The sequence below is a fragment of the Macaca mulatta genome, chromosome 5 (genome assembly GCF_049350105.2).
Source record: "Macaca mulatta isolate MMU2019108-1 chromosome 5, T2T-MMU8v2.0, whole genome shotgun sequence".
Taxonomy (NCBI): domain Eukaryota; kingdom Metazoa; phylum Chordata; class Mammalia; order Primates; family Cercopithecidae; genus Macaca; species Macaca mulatta.
Window position 1 is genome coordinate 152,171,771 of NC_133410.1, and position 19,228 is coordinate 152,190,998.

The 19,228-nt window shown below is 39.7% G+C and overlaps 1 protein-coding gene across 12 annotated transcripts in view; it reads left to right on the forward strand.

Annotated features, from left to right (window-relative positions):
* The window catches only part of GAB1 (GRB2 associated binding protein 1), a 131,837-nt gene that overhangs the window by 12,382 nt on the left and 100,227 nt on the right, over positions 1–19,228 (forward strand). For 2 of the 12 annotated variants that reach the window (XM_078001617.1, XM_028848033.2), the window contains exon 1: positions 3,670–4,603. In XM_078001617.1, the coding sequence (XP_077857743.1) occupies positions 4,481–4,603 (123 nt within the window). In that variant the 5' untranslated portion in view covers positions 3,670–4,480. 12 annotated transcript variants of the gene reach the window in all.

The window sequence follows — 19,228 nt, forward strand, 5'->3', positions numbered from 1 at the left end:
AGTATAAAGATGAATATATTCTAACCTGGAGTAGTTATTTTTCATTTTTTATTTTGATTTTTAAAAGAAAGTATTAAGACACTTTTTGTGTGCTCCTAAAAGTATCATGGGCCCCAAGCACTGTGCCTTCTGTCTGATGGATATGTTGGCTCTGTTAAATGAACAGAAATACTTTTAAGATAAAGTTGACAGCATATGTCAACTGATTGATTGGGACTAAGAAAAGGGAGGAGTTACTCAGTTATTTTGTCATGTGGCACTGTTATCATGGCTTAGATAGCTCACTAAAACACTCTTAACACTTTGTATTTTAGGCTGGGCACGGTGGCTCACCCCTGTAATCCCCGCACTTTGGGAGGTGGGGTGGCTATATCATCTGAGGTCGGGAGATAAGAGACCAGCCTGGCCAACATGGTGAAACCCCGTCTCTACTAATAATACAGAAATTAGTCAGGTGTGGTGGTGCATGCCTGTAATTCTAGCTACTCGGTAAGCTGAGGCAGGAGAATCACTTGAACCTGGGAGGCGGAGATTGCGGTGAGCCGAGATCCTGCCATTGCACCCCAGCCAGGGCAACAAGAGTGAAACCCTGTCTCAAAAAAAAAAAAAGCTTTGTATTTTAGTCCCTGGTAATGGAAAAATATATGTGTATATATATAGATTTATATAAAATATATTTAAAAATATATAGGAGCAAAATTTGATTATGTAAAAAATGTGTTCTATGAGCTGTTTAATACGCACAATTTCTTCACGATGTTTCTGTGTACGACAGTTTTTAGTAGACGTGGGTAGGTGATTTTGACCCCTCCACAGGACATTTTGAAACAGGAAAGGTTCCCTTGTCCCCCTCGCAAGGCATGCAATGGGGATGTGCTCACTTCTTCAGGGCCCCACTGCTCAAACCTCTAGGGGAGCATACAGACGAGCAGGCTGAGGGGCTCTGACCCCACCGCAGTGTCGAGGGGTGAAAGTTTACAACTGAAGCCCCAGTGGGCGTGTGTTACGGGGTGCTCTTTTAGTTTGCCCTCTATAGACAACTTGTGTTAACCAGCTCAGTTAAACCCCCTTCCTTATCACAAGGATAGAGGGATTTCTGTATCCCAGGGTTTCTTGCCTTGGTGTACCAGAAGAATTGGATCACACGTGGAGCTGGAGAATGAGTGCAAGGTTTTATTGAGCAGAAATAGCTCTCAGCAGATGGGGGAGCCAGAAGGGAGATGGTTTTCCCCTGGAGTGGGGCCACTCAGCCGCCTGACTCTTCTCCAGCTTCTCCGGCCATACTCTGAGTTGTTCGGCCAGTCCACGGTCAGCTTGCCTGCGGGTGCTCTTCCACGGTGTGCTCTCTCGACGACCAGCCGCTTGTGTCTTCTCCCGCGAACGTCTTTGTCAGGACCTCCAGCCGCTTGTTCCTAGGGACTCTGGAGGGGGAGGTTTTTATAGACACAGATGGGGGCGTGGCCGGCCAGGGTGGTCTTGGGAAAGGCGACCTTTGGGCGCCAAGGCTGGAGTGCCAGGCCTCACCTAGGATCGAGGGGGTGGATCCCTAGTCAGGGACCACGCCTTCCTCCCTTCGAGATCATTTAAAGGGACCACGCTCTTCCCTTCCCAGCACTTCCCTATCAATTTAACAATTTCTGGAGACATTTTGGTTGCTACAGCTAGGAGGAGGAATGCTTCTGGTATCTAGTGGGAAGAAGCAGGGATGCTACTAAACACGCTGTGTTGCACATATTTATCTGGCTGAAAATATCAGTGTGCTGAAGTTGAGAAATCCTCATGTAGAGGGGTTCATAAAGCTTGGTTCTTTTAGTATTATGCAATTTTTAAGTAGCACAGCATATTCCTTTCATCTCACGGAAGAGAGATGAAAGTTACTCTCAGTTTTGGTTCTTGCTTTCCTATTCCACTCTTTGTAAGTGTTTACTTCTATTGGATTTTCTTTCTTGTCTCTTTATTAAGAGACATCATTAAATATTCATTTAGTATATTCCTATGTTTCCAGTTGGATTGTGTCATAGCACCGGAAGCAAGCATTTATTTTTCTGACTAAAATAATGTTTGAGAAAAACAGTCATTGAGATGGCTGAGCCTTTGATCACTAGAGGGTTTAGGTGATAGGCAAATTCTCTCTCCAAGGATCTGTTGTCATTTAAATCATTACCAAAATACTCATTTTTTTCCTTTACTCTCCTAGCTTAGAGTACAGCCAATTGTTGTCTAGTAGGGGGATGCTGAGTCATTTTTTCATGCATTTTCTTACCTCTTGGCTGCAATATCACCATTCATTGTTCACAAGCCACCCAGCTTGTTTACTTTTTATAAATTACATGTAATCAAGTCCTCTTTCAGGTCTGGCTACTGTAATTGGCAGCAGCCACAGAGCAGGGCTGACAAGTCTGCATTTATGCTGATGTCTCATATTCAGCCCACTCTCCAAGCTTTCTTTCCTCTTCCATGTGTATTTTAGAAGGAAGGCAAATAGAAGGAATGCAAAGAGAGAACTGTTAAGGTGTTCTCTCTTTTCAGATGATCCTAAGATACTTATAGCTTGGCAGAGTCCTTGTGTCATTTGGTTGGGAAAAAACAAGGGTCTAGAGCAGTCAGTGGTCCTTAAACTTCAGTGTGCATAACAATCACTGGGTAACTTCTAAAGTGAAGATTCTTGGGCTCTACCCTCCTTCTAATATTTTTATTAAGTCTGGGTAGAGGTCCAGAAAACTGCAGTTTCTTACTTGAACCCCTGCTGATTCTGATGTAGATGGTCCTTAGATTACTCTTGGAGAAATCCTGAGTTGGGCATAGAGGGAAAAAGAGACAAGAAAGAAAATCCAATAGAAGTAAATACTTATAAAGAGTGGAATAGGAAAGCAAGAACCAAAACTGAGGGAGTAACTTTAATCTCTCTTCAGTGAGATGAAGGGAGTGAGTATGCTGTGCTGCTTAAAAAGATAAGTGTTTAGTTTTTTCTGGCAGTGAACGAGATCAAACTGTCCTCCAAAGAGGACATATTTAGAGGATGACAAAAGTGAAAAGGAATTTTTAGAAAGGTTAGAATATGAGAAAGTACCTAACTGTCGCCGAAAAACTCAAAAGACATGATTAAATCAAAGAAAGTATTTTGTAGGTGTCTGTTTAAAGAAGAATGTGCATTCCTGAATCAAGAGTTTATGAATGGCTTAAAGATGAAGAGGAGAGATGAAAGAGGATTAGCTGTTCACCAGAAGTTCTGGTTATTCTAGTTATTGGATCTGAAACCATATTATTAAAGTATAGTCCGGATTTCCTGGAATAGTTCACATTTCTAATATTCTTTCCCATTATTTTTATAATACATGTCTGATTTGCCCTAATTTTTGGTTAGTTGAGATGTGGTTGATGTGTAAAAGAACACCAAAAGTGGGTCTACTTGACTGAGGAAGCTCTCTTGCTTTCCAGCTCTGTGTTTGTATATGTGTGTGTTAAATTTATATTTTCTAATCTATCTCTTTTAACCTAAACTTTGATTTTAAAGCCCACGTTAGAGAAAGAGCAAGAGAGACAGACTGACTCCACTTTAGAAAATTGGTCAAGAAGTGGACCAGGTGGGAATGGTTACTTAATCCTAGCAGAGGAATAAAGTACTTGACTTCCAGCTACCTATTGAATGTACTCTGCTTCTAGACAGCTATTCCTTTTTTTTTTTTTTTTTTTTGGACATATTATTTCCATAGAGGAACTTTATAGTTCGATTCAGTAACCTTGGAGAGAGGTCCTGACCGAAAAACAAAAAAAGAAAAGAATTTTGGAAGATAGTCGGCCGGGCGCGGTGGCTCAAGCCTGTAATCCCAGCACTTTGGGAGGCCGAGACGGGCGGATCACGAGGTCAGAAGATCGAGACCATCCTGGCTAACACGGTGAAACCCCGTCTCTACTAAAAAATACAAAAAACTAGCCGGGCGAGGTGGCGGGCGCCTGTAGTCCCAGCTACTCGGGAGGCTGAGGCAGGAGAATGGCGTAAACCCGGGAGGTGGAGCTTGCAGTGAGCTGAGATCCGGCCACTGCACTCCAGCCTGGGCGACAGAGCAAGACTCCGTCTCAAAAAAAAAAAAGAAAAAAAAAAAAAGAATTTTGGAAGATAATTATAAAGTGATGAGTATCGCCAGCATTTGTTAAATCATTCTTTCTTTATTCTAATTATCTCTGTATTAAAGTGTTCACTTTTCCATATACATGCTCTAGAAACCCAGATTGTACTTTAGAACTTTCACCGCTATAGTGTATTAACTAGCTTGCTAATCCTTTTTACCATCTTTGATGTTCTTTCCCTTCCATCTGCTCACAAGATTTTATAGAATCTTCATACCTGCATTGTAAGTGTTGAGGATCATTATTGTTATTGTATGAAGTGTCTACCACACCCTCTCATTGCACTAAGAGTCCAAGTAAGTGTAGTTAGTAGATCACTTTGCTCTGAAGTGAATAGAAGGGTTGTTGCTGTATGCTGGTGGAGACCCAAAACCAGCTTCTTCCATTTACTCTGGCAATCAAGAAAGGCGAGACTCCTGTGTCTTCTACCCTGCACTTTGAAGACTGGGCTCAGGACTTGCTGTCTTCATTTCAGGTGACCTTATTTTCTTGCTTTCTTTTGTTTTTAAAATCATATACTTGGTATATCTTGGTGTATCTCCTTTTTATGAACCTCTTAGTATTCCTAACTTTTCAGATTTTTTTTCTTCCTTGTGATTTATTCTAACTCATATACTGTTTAACATAGTGATGGGTGTTTCCAATGAATTTTTATATTTTCTGAAAACAAGTGTAAATGCTCTTAGAAGCATAACATTAAATAGCTATCAAAATGCAACATTAGGAAATCACATAAATTTTCAGTGGAAGTATTTTAACTTACAGTTTTCCATTTTGAGTTTAACATATAGAGAAAAAAAGAGTTATAAAATATTAGGTAAGCAGATTTATTGCCCTTTGCCTAAGTTACTAAAGGGAAGTGTTTCTTTTAAAAAAACTTGGTGTAGAAGATTTATCATTAAACTATAATATATATATTTGACTTTGTAATATTTTTATGTTTATATTTGAATAGAAAATGTGCATAGATTTACTTAAAATGTATAGTATATTGGTATTCATTATTTAAGTTACAATTTTTAATACCCAGAGATTTCCAAATCTTTAATATCTACCTATTTATGCCAGTGATTCTTAAATAACTAAAAGATACTCTTTATAGTAGCTTTTATGCACACTAAATTTTTTAGCAAATGTGCTTTGCTCCAAGTTGGAGAATTAGTTATATGTTGAGAAGCCCATGCTTTTATTAAGTGAAATTGAAACATAGATATTGAAATATTTTTCATCCTTCAACTAAGTTCTAGCCTTGAAAACATCTGTTTGTTTTCAAACAGGATCTGTTGTTTTTCTAAACCGTATACTTCCAAAGCAGAATAGATTTTCTTCGAGATTTTTATTGAAATACCTCAAGGAGAACAACATGACTCAAAAGAGGATAAAGGCTAATTTTTCTTAATGAAAGGAGAAAAACATTTTTTACTCTTTCTATTCTTAATTTAGGCCTAGGAAATACCCTGAGTCCAAGGCCAGCTGGTTTCAGCATGCAGAGATGAGACTAGAACACGCTTCCTGATGCCCAGGCCAGAGCTGTTCTCATTACCATTTCTATATCCACCTCCATCTTTAGTGGGTTGCTGTGATTTCCAGCATTCAAACCGTTGCACATTTCCAGAGCCTGTCAGCTGTCTCATGGAGCAGTTCATCCCAATGACTGCTTTTTTAATTATTATTTTCAATTGTAATTAAAACAAAACAGCAACACATAACATAAACTTGACCATCTTAATCATTTTTAAGTGTATGGCACAGTAGGTTAAGTATTCAGATTGTTGTGCCAGCCCAATATCTCCTGCTTCTCCATTCAATCTCAGTAGCATTGGAAACAACAGAAGGGGCTTTATGCAAACACCTTTCAGGAAGGCGTGTGCCTCACCTGTGTTTGCTCCTTCACAGTAATAGGAAGTTAATTATGTGGGATTTGCTCACCTGATCCACACAGATGATCCTACTGTCGGATCATTTGGAAATCCCACACCCCTTTCTTCCCCTGAGGAAAAAATTCTTTCCTGATCCTAGATTCAGTGCTCTGTTTAATCTTGAGCATATGAGAATGAGTCACCATGGGTAAGTGTGTAATCTCGTTTATACCTTTCTTCCAACCCCCTTTTAATTTTTTAAATGTATGTTACTGGATCCTGCTTTTCTACATAAGGACTGGTGATTTGGAAACTAATTTTGGGACTGCGAGGTGTTGCGATTTTTTTTGGAACCAGTGCTTTCTGTTCTGCTGAACATGAAGCTGCATGGCCTAACTTCTGAAATTCAGGCTATGTATGGAATGTCTGTGTGGATGAAGAAACAAGCCAATGCCTTTTTTTGGGTCGGGGCCGGGGGGTGGGGGAGAGGCTGGGAGAACGATGAATGGAAATGTTAAGATAGTCTGATCTTGTGGGGGAAACATTCAGATTTTGAAAATATGTGCAAACCAAAGACGAGCAGTTAATTACTTTGTGATTTTATTTTACCCACAAGAGAAATACTTGATATTGTGCTGAAGATGATGTTGAATAGGTATATTAACTCAGATAAAATAACAGTTTTACTTTTGATTCCAGTTATCCCTATCTATACAATGCATAAATGCTATTTCCATTTCTTCATTCGTGGAATGAAAAACATTTCACTGGAAAATTATTTTTTAAAAAGTACTTTAAAGTACATTGGAATCTTTAGGATACTTTGAACATGGTGCTTAAAGAATGTAAATGGTTAATACTTGCTTTCATGCCCATAGAGGAATATGGGAGTGGGACTGACTTGAATATCAAAATGAAACTCTGTATCCATTTTTAAATACAGTATGCATTTGAGCAAAGCCCTTCTCCCTAAATGCTTATTTTAAATTGGCAGTTGCTCAGCCAACAGTCAGTAATCTCAGTTAGCAAGTGTTTGGCACGCCTGTTTTTTAACCTGCACAGGTTCAGTTCACACAAAGAAAGAGAGGGTTGGGTTACGTGATGCAAACACCACGTTAGCCTCATTAACATATTTTGAATAACTGTATTTGAATATTTGCCAGCTAAGCTAGGCCATCTGAAGGCCTTCCGAACGAATTGGGAGTTTCTGAGCAGAGTGTAGAGATTTGATCCTGTAAACTTTCTACTTTTTCTTCTTGAGAGGAAAGATTTTAGAAGATTCTATTTAGAATACTTTCCATACCCTCTCAAAAGAACACCCTTTTTTTTTTTTTTTAATTCTGCAGAAATTTTGGACTTTCTACCACCCTTTTATATATCTTTAAAAGAGGTACCATAAGACGTGTCTCAGAAATACCTTTAGGTAATCTATCCTGAGTGGGTTTGAGTTTCTACTCAGCCTGTTTTTTGTCTTTGCAGAATTTAGTCCTGAAGCTCTTTCTGTGAGTCTATCTGGAGAACCTCTTCTGCAAACTTACTGTGTGAATGCCAGTGGTTGGAACAGGACAGATGGGATAAACTAGGGTGCCTGTAAACTCCTACCTAGTGGATGCTCAGATCATAAAGATGCCAGCCTGGGTCAACTCTATATAGTATAGAAATTGTTTTTACAAGCCTCCAGTTTTGTGGCCTGACATCTGTATCTGTTCAGAAATACTTTTTTTGACTTTGACACCTGTCTGGCTGAAACCACAACCTTGGGCTCTAAAACTGGGCAAGGGAGGAGTCCATTGGAACCAGGGGTTCTCAGATATTTTAATATACAGGGTTTTAGGGGTGAGAACATGAGGCAGCATATACTTAGCTCTCTAGTTTTCATTCTGGGGGACAAGTGAGGGGAGTATCAAAATCACCAGGGAACTCTTTGAAAATATTCACCTTGATTATTTTTTTCCTGTTTACCTGTTGTGGTGAAGGGTGGGTAGGGATGACTGTGTGATGAGGTGGCGTTTTGAATCTGGAATCTGCGGAAGCTGTGGGTGCTTACCACAGGGTGGTAGTTTCCATAGTTTGGGCCAGTTTGCAACCTGTCTTGTACTTACCCTTTGGAATGGAAAGATACAGTCTCATGATGCCAACTCTTACCCCTCCTTAAGGGTGTATTTGGTAGCATTTCCAGGAAATGATTCCTTCTACCTGAGGACTTTTTCCTTTTCTTTATCTCTTTAGAGATGATTCTTAAGACTTACTTTGAAATCATATATATATACATATATACACACACACACACACATATGAATTATCAGAAACAGGGAAGAATAAATTTGAGCATTCCTTTTTTTATACATGTTTTGTAAATCTCTCCTTTAGTGGAAGGGAAAGAGGATGCAACTATGCTGAGAAATGTGTCTATTATGTAAATTGCTATTTTTTAAAAAACACTTGTAAAAACTAAGAACCTGGGAAAGAACTCCAGTGCATTAAATCAAGCCCTAAATTTTCAACAGACATTTTAATGAGTATATATTTTATACGTCGATTGTGTGTACATGCGTGTGTATCCTTTAAAGTTTTTAGATTGAAGTTACTAAATTTCAGCTCTCTTTTGTTGAACTTAAATGATTTACTCGTAATTTTGTCAGTGATTCTTACATTACACGATCACCATCTACTCATAATTAATTGTACAGACACAATTTTAAATTTCATAGCTTTTTTTCCAGTTGATTTGTTACAGCCTGTTTAAAAGACAAATTTATAGGCAATTGTAATCTTCATGAAGCAATGTGAGTTGATGAATACCTTTGAATGTCGTTTCAGTATTTTTCTTTTTTATTATAAAATGTTAAATATGTCATTTGTGAAGCTTCTCTCTTGTGTCGGTTTGTTGTATTTGACACAATAGGAATACTCATGCAGTGTTTGTTACCAGTTTCACGATATGCATTCAACATCTCTGAAGGTGGTGAATACGAAATCTGTTTTTCAAACAAGTACATACATGAAATTAAAACAATTTATTCAAGTCCTAAAACAACATTAGTGAAACTTCAGTTCTGCCACTGGGCCTGCATTTAAGCTGATAGCATGTGTGTGTGGGAAGAAGATACAAATTACTGATAATCTCTCTAGAATGCATTAATATTTTCAGGCCCAAGTATGAGTATTCAGTAGGTTCATCAGATTAAAAAAGCTAAATGAAATTTAAGTACTGACTTGTATGTTTCCTTTAATTAATTTTGGTGCCTTACTAATTGGTATTTGCGGGGATATGTAGAATTTTTTGAATTGGTTTTTGTATTCTCCATGTTTTAGTTATAAAGCACTATGAGGAGAAAGTGAATGAAGAGGCTGCCTTCAGGTGTAGTAAGGTTTAACTCGTATCCCTGTTCCAACTTGTCCTACTCTCAGCTTGCTCCTTAGCTCCCTGGCTTATTTACATATTGTATAATCCAGACTGGCTTGTCCCGTTTGGTAGGTTGGTTATAAACTGCAGAGCTAAGTAAATGTGTGATAACATTTTAAATGGTATGAGAAGTTAAACAGTACTTAAGGAGTGATGTCGTAAAGAACCCCAGCTGTCAGGTGCCCCAGGGTTGGCCTCCTTTGGGGCCATTTCCGTTTTCTCTGAGTAACAGGAAATAAATGTGAAACTATAGTAAAGTCTGGTCAGATGATGACCCCCTCATCCAGATGACATGCAGCATGCCGGATCTGATACTGAAAATGTTTGATACTAAAAGTAGATTATTAACTATTTCCATTAATGAGTTTTGTATATAGGCGGAACAAATCAACAAAAAACCCATGGAAGCATTTTTTTCTGTCTTTACCCGGTATGAAAACATTAAAGGCTAGACGAGTCCTGTTCTCCTCCTCCCTTGATGTATAATGAGAGAACATTTCCATGTGCTTTGTGATGACCATTTCTAATGGCTGCATCATACTGTGTCCAGTTGTAGGATTATTGGGTTTCCCAAAACATCCACTGCTCTTCAGTGTTTAACATTATGAAAAGTTGTGCCTTATCCGCTGTGTGAGTGCTGTAAGCTCTCTGTAAGGCTGTGTGCCCTGGTCATTGTTGAGTATGTCCTTTTCATATTCATTTATAATCAGGCCAGCCAAAGATTGGAATCTAATGGTAGATGTCGAAGTCTTTCTTAGAATGCTTCGTCCTTCCCTACTTGGTCTCGCTGAGATTTTTTGGGGTTCCCAGTGCCAAAGGGTGTTTGTTAACCCCTAAAGTGATGGTGATGATTTCTCCCTATCATGTTATACTGTGCAGACTCTCACTCTCATTTGCTCCAATTTCAGGGTTCCTTGGTTCAAAGATGCTGGGGAACCCTAACTTTGAAGATCTCAATTTAACAGCAACCTGCCTTTTTCCATGAGTCACTCTTAGTTCAAAATACCCAAAAAGAGATTCTCATTTCTGTAGGTTGGGCAAGTTGCAGCCTGCCTGATTTTTTAGTCTTTGGTTTATAATGATTTTACAGAGTAGAAGAGGAAATGGCTCTTTGTTGGATGTTGCATAAAACTATATGGCCTTGTGCAAATGATCTAACTTTATATGAATCCTGGCTTGAAGACAGAAGTTTCTTTTGTATAAGTAGATTCACCACTCTGTGTCCTACTCTGAAATAATGAGGGGGAGAATAATCCCATATATAGCACATCAATTTTAAAAAGTCAGAATTCAGGAACTGGGAAATTTTTCAGTTTACATTCTCCTGATTCTGATTTTGTTTCTTACATTCTTTTCCTATTTTAAATTTGCTTTTATTATTTGAGATAAAAAATATTTTGTTTCCATTCTAAGTTTTGTTTTTTGAACTAAAGGTTAAAAAACCTGCATTCATGGAATTACTGCCTTTTCAGTGGTTAACTGTTAGATTTTATAATCAGAAGATTGAGATCTTTAAAGGACAAAATGGAAAATAAAATTAGGTTTGGGATAAGGAATCCTACTTGAACACTACAAAAATAGAAGAAAAAAAAAGGTGAATGAATAATTGGCAAAACAAACTCTTTTTCCTGTAAGTTCCCTTTTCCCAAAATTCTTGCCATCATGCTAAAAAAAGTTGTCTCGTGGGTTGATTTTTCTCAGAATCTTGATGCTTGTTGTTAATGAAAATTTTTTTCATGTGCCAAAGTTTTGTTTTTCATGTGACTTCTGCAGCAATTTTGGTCTCACTGAAAATATTTTTTCAAGTACGGGGTAAAAGTTATTGGTAATAAGCCAAAAGGAAAATTTAAGGTGAACTTCTATACAATTTAGTTTTACTGACTAGGGGAAATCAAATGCATTGTCCAAGGTAACTGAAGTTAGATTATTGTAGGAGAAATATCAATTCTAATTAAACATAAACTGTGAGTGCTTATTTCCAGTTTCAAAACTTACATTTTTCAATTTCTACCTCATCCTTTCCCCATCGAGGCATATTTTTGATATCAAGCTAACATAAAGTGCTGCTACTAACTGAGCCAACCTGATGGAATGGCATCACTGTTTCTGTCAGAATAGTTAAGCAGGGAGTTAAAAAATTCAAATTTTGGGGAAGGAGTTTTTTTTGGAGGGACTTCTTTTGCAATACACAACCTTCAGACATGCCAGAAAGTAACTGTGGATGCATTTTAGGGTGTAGCCAGTGTCGTATTGCATCTTTCAATCTGATAGGTAAAAATAAATCATATTTTAGATTACTATTAAAATAGCATGCTGATGTATTCATCTTGTCCTTCCTTTTAAGAAATGTATTTCAGAAATGCTAGTAACATCTTGCTCAGCAGCTCACTCTGACACCCTGACTTACTAGGGAGATCTCATTGTACTTGTTTGCTCTGCAAATCTTACAGTGGCCTTTGACCAAAGGCAATGAAATGTTACCTGACTTGGCATATCAGTCAGGATTCTCAGTTGCAAGCAATAGACATCTCTGACTAATTTAATCATAAAAGGAGTTTATTAAGGATATTAGGTAGCACAGTTTCTCTGGGAAAGCTGAGAACCCACCTTGGCAGCTTATCAGCTAGGATCAATGATGCTGAACTGATCTAGGGAATATATTGCCACTGCCTTCTGGCACATGATCATAGGCCCTGCATCTTGCACCACCAGCACCAGTCACGTGAGACCCCAAATGCCACCCCCGCTGCCTTTGGGAACTGCATCACTGCCCCCGCCTCTGGCCCCGGTTTCTGTACGGTTCTTACTATTTGTAACTGCTTGAGATTCTAAATGTGGGATGGATTATTTGGTGGAGCCAGTGTACCTGGTAATGTGACTGCACTCTGGTTGCAGGGGTGGTTGAAAAAGCAGTGACTTGGGGTTTTCAGCTTTTGAAGTGTTGTGTGTGTGTGTGTGTGTGTTTTTGTTGTTGTTTGTTTGTTTGTTTTTTAAGAAACATGGTCTTGTTATGTTGCTCAGGCTAGTCTTGAACTCCTAGGCTCAAGCAGTCTTCCCACCTTGGCCTCCCAAGGTGCTGGGATTACAGGTGTGAGCCACCACGCCTGGCCTGTAGTGTCATTAATGATTTTCCAAACATAGGAAGGAAAGTTCAGATGCTGGGTACCTGAAAAGAATCACGTAAGTCCACTATACATGGCATACTGGAGTTGGAGGGGGAAGGATAGAAAAATAAGGACAACAGCTACCTTCCTATAGTACTTAAAATGCTAATAATAGTTATGAGAAAAATGTTATAACAGAACCCATAGTTTCTCGGTATTTTCGTAATAGCAGCATCCATATGTTACCAGAAAGGGGTCCTGAGCCAGACCCCAAGAGAGGGGCTCTTAGATATCCTGTAAGAAAGAATTTGAGACAAATCTGTGGAGAGAAAAGCAAGTTTATTAAGAAAGTAAAGGAATAAAGAATGGCTACTCCATAGACAGAGCAGCCCCGAGGGCTGCTGGTTGGCTATTTTTATGCTTATTATATGCTAAACAAGGGGTGGATTATTCATGAGTTTTCCAGGAAAGGGATGGGCAATTCCCAGAACTGAGGGATGGGCAATTCCCAGAAAAGGGGCAATTTCTCCCCCTTTTAGATTCTATGGGGTAACTCCTGATGTTGCCATGGCGTTTGTAAACTGTCATGGCGCTGATGGGAGTGTCTCTTAGTATGCAAATGCATTATAATTAGTGTATAATGAGCAGTGAGGATGACCAGAGCTCACTTTCGTAACCATCTTGGTTTTGGTGGGTTTTGGCTGGCCTTTTCTACTGACTCCTGTTTTGTCAGCAAGGTCGTTGTGACCTGTATATTGTGCTCACCTCCTATCTCATCCTGTGACTAAGAATGTCTAACCTCCTGGCAAGGCAACTCAGTAAGTCTCAGCCTTATTTTACCCAGCCCCATTCAAGATGGAGTCACTCTGGTTCAAATGCCTCTGACACATAGGCATAATACTCTGTTGAACAGTTGCTGTGTGCTTGATAGTTCTTTGTTTTATAATGTTATCTCTGATTCATACAACAGCCTTGAAAAGTAGACATTGTCCCCATTTTGTAAGGTAAAGGAACTGATGCTCAGAGTAACTTCCCAAAATCACACAGCACATATGGCAGTGCTGAAATTCAAACCCACATGTATCTGTTTCAACACCTCTCTTCTTGCTATCATACCAGCATTTCTCCTCATAGAAATTTTGTGAAAAGCACAGATAACCTCCTTGATTTAAACTAGAAATTTTTGAGAGTCCTGAATTGTTTGCCTTAATAATCCACTACTTATCATTTATCATGAGTTGTGAGATCCTGCTAGGTTCAGGAGAGTGACTGGGACCAGAGCTACAGACTCAGGAGTCATAAGACCTTACGAGCTCCTGGGTGCTGTGGGCAATGGTGAGGTGGTCCTGGGAGGAACTTGCAGAGTAAGAGAAGCAGTGCTGTAGGACCTAACAAAACATGAGCTGGAGGTGGGTTAGAAAGAGACAGAGTGGTTTTTACCTGGTAGAAGGAAAACCTGAACAGGAACCTGTTAGGGGAGCCCAAGAGCATAGCTGAAGAAGGAAAGTGTGGTTGGGAGCCAGGAACCAAAATAGGATAAGGTGTAAAATAGGCCATTGGAGTGGATGGCCAAGTGGGAAGTTATGCTCGCCTTTGTAGTTTGAAATCAAATTTGCAGAATCTTTACCTTCTCTGTAAGAGTGCCATGAGGTGCAGTGATAGAACCCCTGCACTAGTTTACGTTCAGATACTCAGTGGACACATGCAACTTTGTGCTTGAATTTTTAGTTTCTTGTTTTTTAATGCTGCCTTGGCTCTGGTGGTCTTTGGGGCCTCACCCAGGCAGTGAGCAGCCTAGATGGACTAGGATGTTCCCCACATCCCACCCTAGAGTCACATCTGTTGCGTTAGAGGCCATCATCCCTTGAGAATGACTTAAATTCATGCTGGCCATGGTGGCTCAGGCCTGGAATCCCAGCACTTTGGGAGGCTGAGGTAGGCAGACTACCTGAAATCAGGAGTTCAAGACTGGTGTAGTCAACATGGTGAAACCCCATCTCTACTAAAAATACAAAAATTAGCTGGACATGGCGGCAGGCGCCTGTAATCCCAGCTACTTGGGAGGCTGAGGCAGGAGAATCGCTTGAACCGAGGAAGCAGAGGTTGTGGTGAGCCGAGACCATGCTATTGCACTCCAACCTGGGCTACAAGAGGGAAACTTTGTCTCCAAACAAAAAAAAAGAATGACTTAGATTGATTCCCTCTCAGTCTTTATTTTGTATCTGCCCACATTGATGCTAATCTGCCACTCTCCTTCCTACATGCATGGGCTTGTGAATTCTCCTGACCATTTATGCTATTTGTTTGTCTTTTTGCAAATCAAAAGAGCCTAATGTCACCTTGAAGCATCATGGTAATTAAACTTAAGAAAGGATGAGTGATTACAGTTTAGCTTATTTGCGGTTCGATATTTAATTCCTCCCTCTTTAGAGAACTTCTAGAGTACACAGGCATAGACATACAAATTTAGTTGCAAGTAAGAATGAGAGTATACCTGAGTAGTTTACTTAAAATTGTGGGGAAGACTGGATATGTGTTGAAACAGACAGTGTTTGTGAGGCTAGGTGTCCAGAGTAGAGTCTGTCTTGGATGGGCCTTCAACAGAATGGCTTTTTCCTGACATAGGTGCAGCCTTGTCTTGTGCATGCTTATCACAACAGCATGTTTCTCCTTTGTTCTGGGGGATGGGAATTTCCTTCCTTTCATTCTTTTCTCTTCACTGCTACAGCCCCAGTGTTTGCTTGTTCACTCCCTGCATCCCACATCAATGCCAGTCAACTCTGCCCTGCACTAGTTGGCATCAAGATCTGTGAAAAGGAGTGGAAGCAGGGGAGACAAAAATTAAAGCTCTCCCTGCATCTCCTTTTTAGTTAATTGTTCCTCATCCTCTCTACCCCAATGGTGAAGCAGATGCAGGTAGAGGAAGAAGCAGGGGGAAATGATACCTAACATTACTAACATTCTTTTCTGTTCATCATACCCCTACTCCCTCGCCATTTACCCTCATCCCCATTCTCTTTTCTCATTCTTCAGTATCTTTCTTCCCTATTAGACTATAAGATCCAGAAGGATAAAAGCCATGTCAATGTTGGTCTCTGATGTGCCCCATCAATGTCTAGTACAGGACCTGACATATAGAAGACACCAAGATATGCTTGCTTGGTGAATGAGTGAGGCATGAAGGGGGAATTGGGGGAGTACACTGTTTTTCTCTATACCCCTCTTGACAACTTTACCCAGTTGTGATTTTTCACCTGTGTATCCCCCAGTCTCTGATCTTGAAGGGGCCTGCCTCCTGGCGAGCAGCAAGAAGATGGTTCCCACAGTGGGTGCTGAACACATTTTCCCATAGAGCATTTTTCTGCATGGTGGTTAGTATCTGTTGGAACTATACTGTATACTTAAGGGAGCTTTCTTGGCTGGACATAGTACCTGTAACATACAATATTGTTTTTATGGGAAAATGCATTGAGTTCATATGAATCTACTTACATGCAAACTTTTGGATTAAAACTTTTCCATTAGTTGGGGTCTACCATTACGTGTTCTCCTGTCAGGCTTTTATTCATTACTAGTATATAAATGAACAATAAGCCATTTCTTTGGAGAAAGACCAGAGCCAGAAGTCTTTCCTTCTGAGATTATAAATCATTACATTAAAATGAATTTCATTCATCCAACAAACGTTGGTAGTTTATTTCAAATGTATTTATAGAGTGCCTGGCGCATGTAGGGCGTTGTACAGAGGAATCATATATAAATAAAATAGGGACCCTATCCTGGTGAGGTCATAGTCAGATTTCCGTTTAAATCGAAATTGGACTCATAATCCACAAGGTCACTTCCAGCTCTGAAATTCAGTAATTCTGTGATTTTTATGCTCTATTCATTTGCATATTTTCCTTGTTGTATGTGGTCCTATTATCAAATTTATTTTTAGGTAATAGAGAAAGCATATTTACATTAATAACAATTAAGAGCAGTAACCCCACCATTATAGCTTTTAAGTAATTCTAAATTTATTATTTATAAAAATGAAAAACCCAGGAACAAACCATTTAATTCTAGCTTTTTATTATAAAAAGAGTAGAGCCACATACATTATGAAATTGATGTAAAAATAGAATGACAGAGACTTGACTTTAAAAGTTTAAGTATTCCATAAGGATAATATATATGGGTGTTGGGATTGCAAATATTTTTGTGTTTTTTTCTAAATGCGTTTCTATGGTTTTCAAAGTTTATGTGATAGGTATGTGTTATTCCCTCACTATCACCTCATATACATACACACACATGCAGGCACATTCATTCCTTGTTATTGCTGAATAGTAACTCATTGTATGGATATATCACACGTTATCCAAAATGGACTACACTAATTATTATTATTATTATTTTGAGACATGGTCTGGCTCTATCGTCCAGGCTAGCATGCAGTGGCATGATCTCGGCTCATTGCAACGTCTGCTTCCCAGGCTTAAGCCATCCTCCCACCTCAGCCTCCCAAGTAGCTAGGACTATAGGCATGCACCACCATGCTCAGCTAATTTTTTTGTGGGTGTGTTTTTTGTAGAGACGGGATTTCGCCATGTTGTCCAGGATAGTCTTGAACTCCTGGGCTCGAGCCATTCACCTGCCTCAGCCTCCCAAAGTGCTGGGATTACAGGTGTGAGGCACCGGCCTGCCTGGATTACACTAATTTTTGAATTGAAAATCGCATGGTCCTCAAGGCCCTCCTTAATTTCCCAGGCTCATTTCTCTTACCTGTCTCTGTCCACGTCTCATGCCTTTCGTTGTTGGGTGCCATTCCTTCTTTTTTTTTTTTTTTTTTTTTCCTTTTTTTTTTTTTTTGAAACGGAGTCTCGCTGTGTCCCCAGGCTGGAGTGCGGTGGTGCGATCTCGGCTCACTGCAAGCTCCGCCTCCTGGGTTCACACCATTCTCCTGCCTCAGCCTCCCGAATAGCTGGGACCACAGGCGCCCGCCACCACGCCCGGCTAATTTTTTGTATTTTGTTGAGTAGAGATGGGGTTTCACTGTGTTCGCCAGGATGGTCTTGATCTCCTGACCTCGTGATCCGCCCACGTCGGCCTCCCAAAGTGATGGGATTATAAGCCTGAGCCACCGCGCCCGACCGGGTGCATTCCTTCTTTAAGGACAATCTCAAATGGTACTTTTTTCCCAAGATTTTTTCCCTTGATTCATTGAATAACAGTGTTTACTGTATTCTCACAGTATTTTGTCCAGGCCACAGTTTTAGCTTGTGCTTTTTGTAATTTGTATAATTGTCTCTCATTTCAGATTCTAACCATGAGACAGGGACATTTCTGTTGGTGTCAGAAACAGCCTTGCAAAGGCTGTAACGTAGGGTAATTGGTAGTTATTATTTCTAATTGGGAAGCTACAAAACTTTGTCTCAGGAATTAAGGAGCGTAACTACATTTTGGGAGAAAACCTGTCTTCCCACCGTTGGTACAGTGACCTAATGTTGCACACATAGTTGGAACTCAATAAATGCTTATTGAAATGGACCCAATATCTGGTAGTAGGACTGGGGGCATTTTCAATGTCCCTGGAAAGGAAATTCGATATTTATTTGTACCATATACTTAGAAGTCCTAAGTTTAAAAGGGAGAGTGAGAATATACGTTGGTCAAATGAGGAAAATGTATATAAAGTACCTCTTTGCAGGAAAGCCCAGAACCATCACTTTTAACTTTTATATTGGACATGCCATATTTGGATATGGTCAGTAAATGTTTGTTTTTTTGTTTTTTTTTCTTTACAGAGGTGTAAGTTCCAGTACCTTAATGAAACAGTCTGTAATAAATTCTCCTGTAAGTGCAAAGGCTGAGGGTGTGTCTTCCATGTTTTTTGATGCCCTATTTGGATCAACCTTAAGTCAGACATAGAAGTGCAAATCATGTGAGGGTCTTTTTTGAGAAAGAGTCTTGCTGTGTTGCCCAGGCTGAAGTACGGTGGCACAGTCTTGGCTCACTGTAACCTCTGCCTCCCGGGTTCAAACAATTCTCATGCCTCAGCCTCCCAAGTAACTGGGACTACAGGTGCCCACCACCATGCCTGATTAATTTTTTGTATTTTAGTAGAGACGAGGTTTCACCCAGGCTGGTCTCAAACTCCTGACATCAGTCAGTCCATCTGCCTCAGCCTCCCAAAGTGCTAGGATTCCAGGCGTGAGCCACCACTGCTCAGCCAGGGTCCTTAAGTTCAAATCATGGAGCGGTCCACAGAGCACTCTTCTCAGGTGCAAGGTGGAAAGGACTTTGATTCTGGACTAGTATTTTTAGTCACATCTACAGGTCTTTGAAAGGGAAAAAAGATATTATTGATAGGTCCTGTTTTTTGAGGAAAAAAACAAATAAGCATTCCTATCTACCTGGCAAATAATTTATTCTATTCTAATGATAATTATTTTATGTGGTTAAAGATCAGAGAAAGGGAGCCATAGGCAGGACAGCAGCCCAGTGTTGGTACCACACTCTTGGGAATCACTTAATTTCTGTTTTCTTCATAACAGTTGCCAGTTTTCTTAGACTGTGCTGTATTTGGAGTGGATGACGCTGGTGGTGATTGTCTAAAACTTAGATATTTAAACAGTTTGAAAACTTGTTGGAGTAGGAATTATAAAAGCTTTATAGTTTTCATTATCTTCTTCATTCCCACTCTTCCAAGTTACTACAAATATGCCTAATTTCTATAAATATATGCA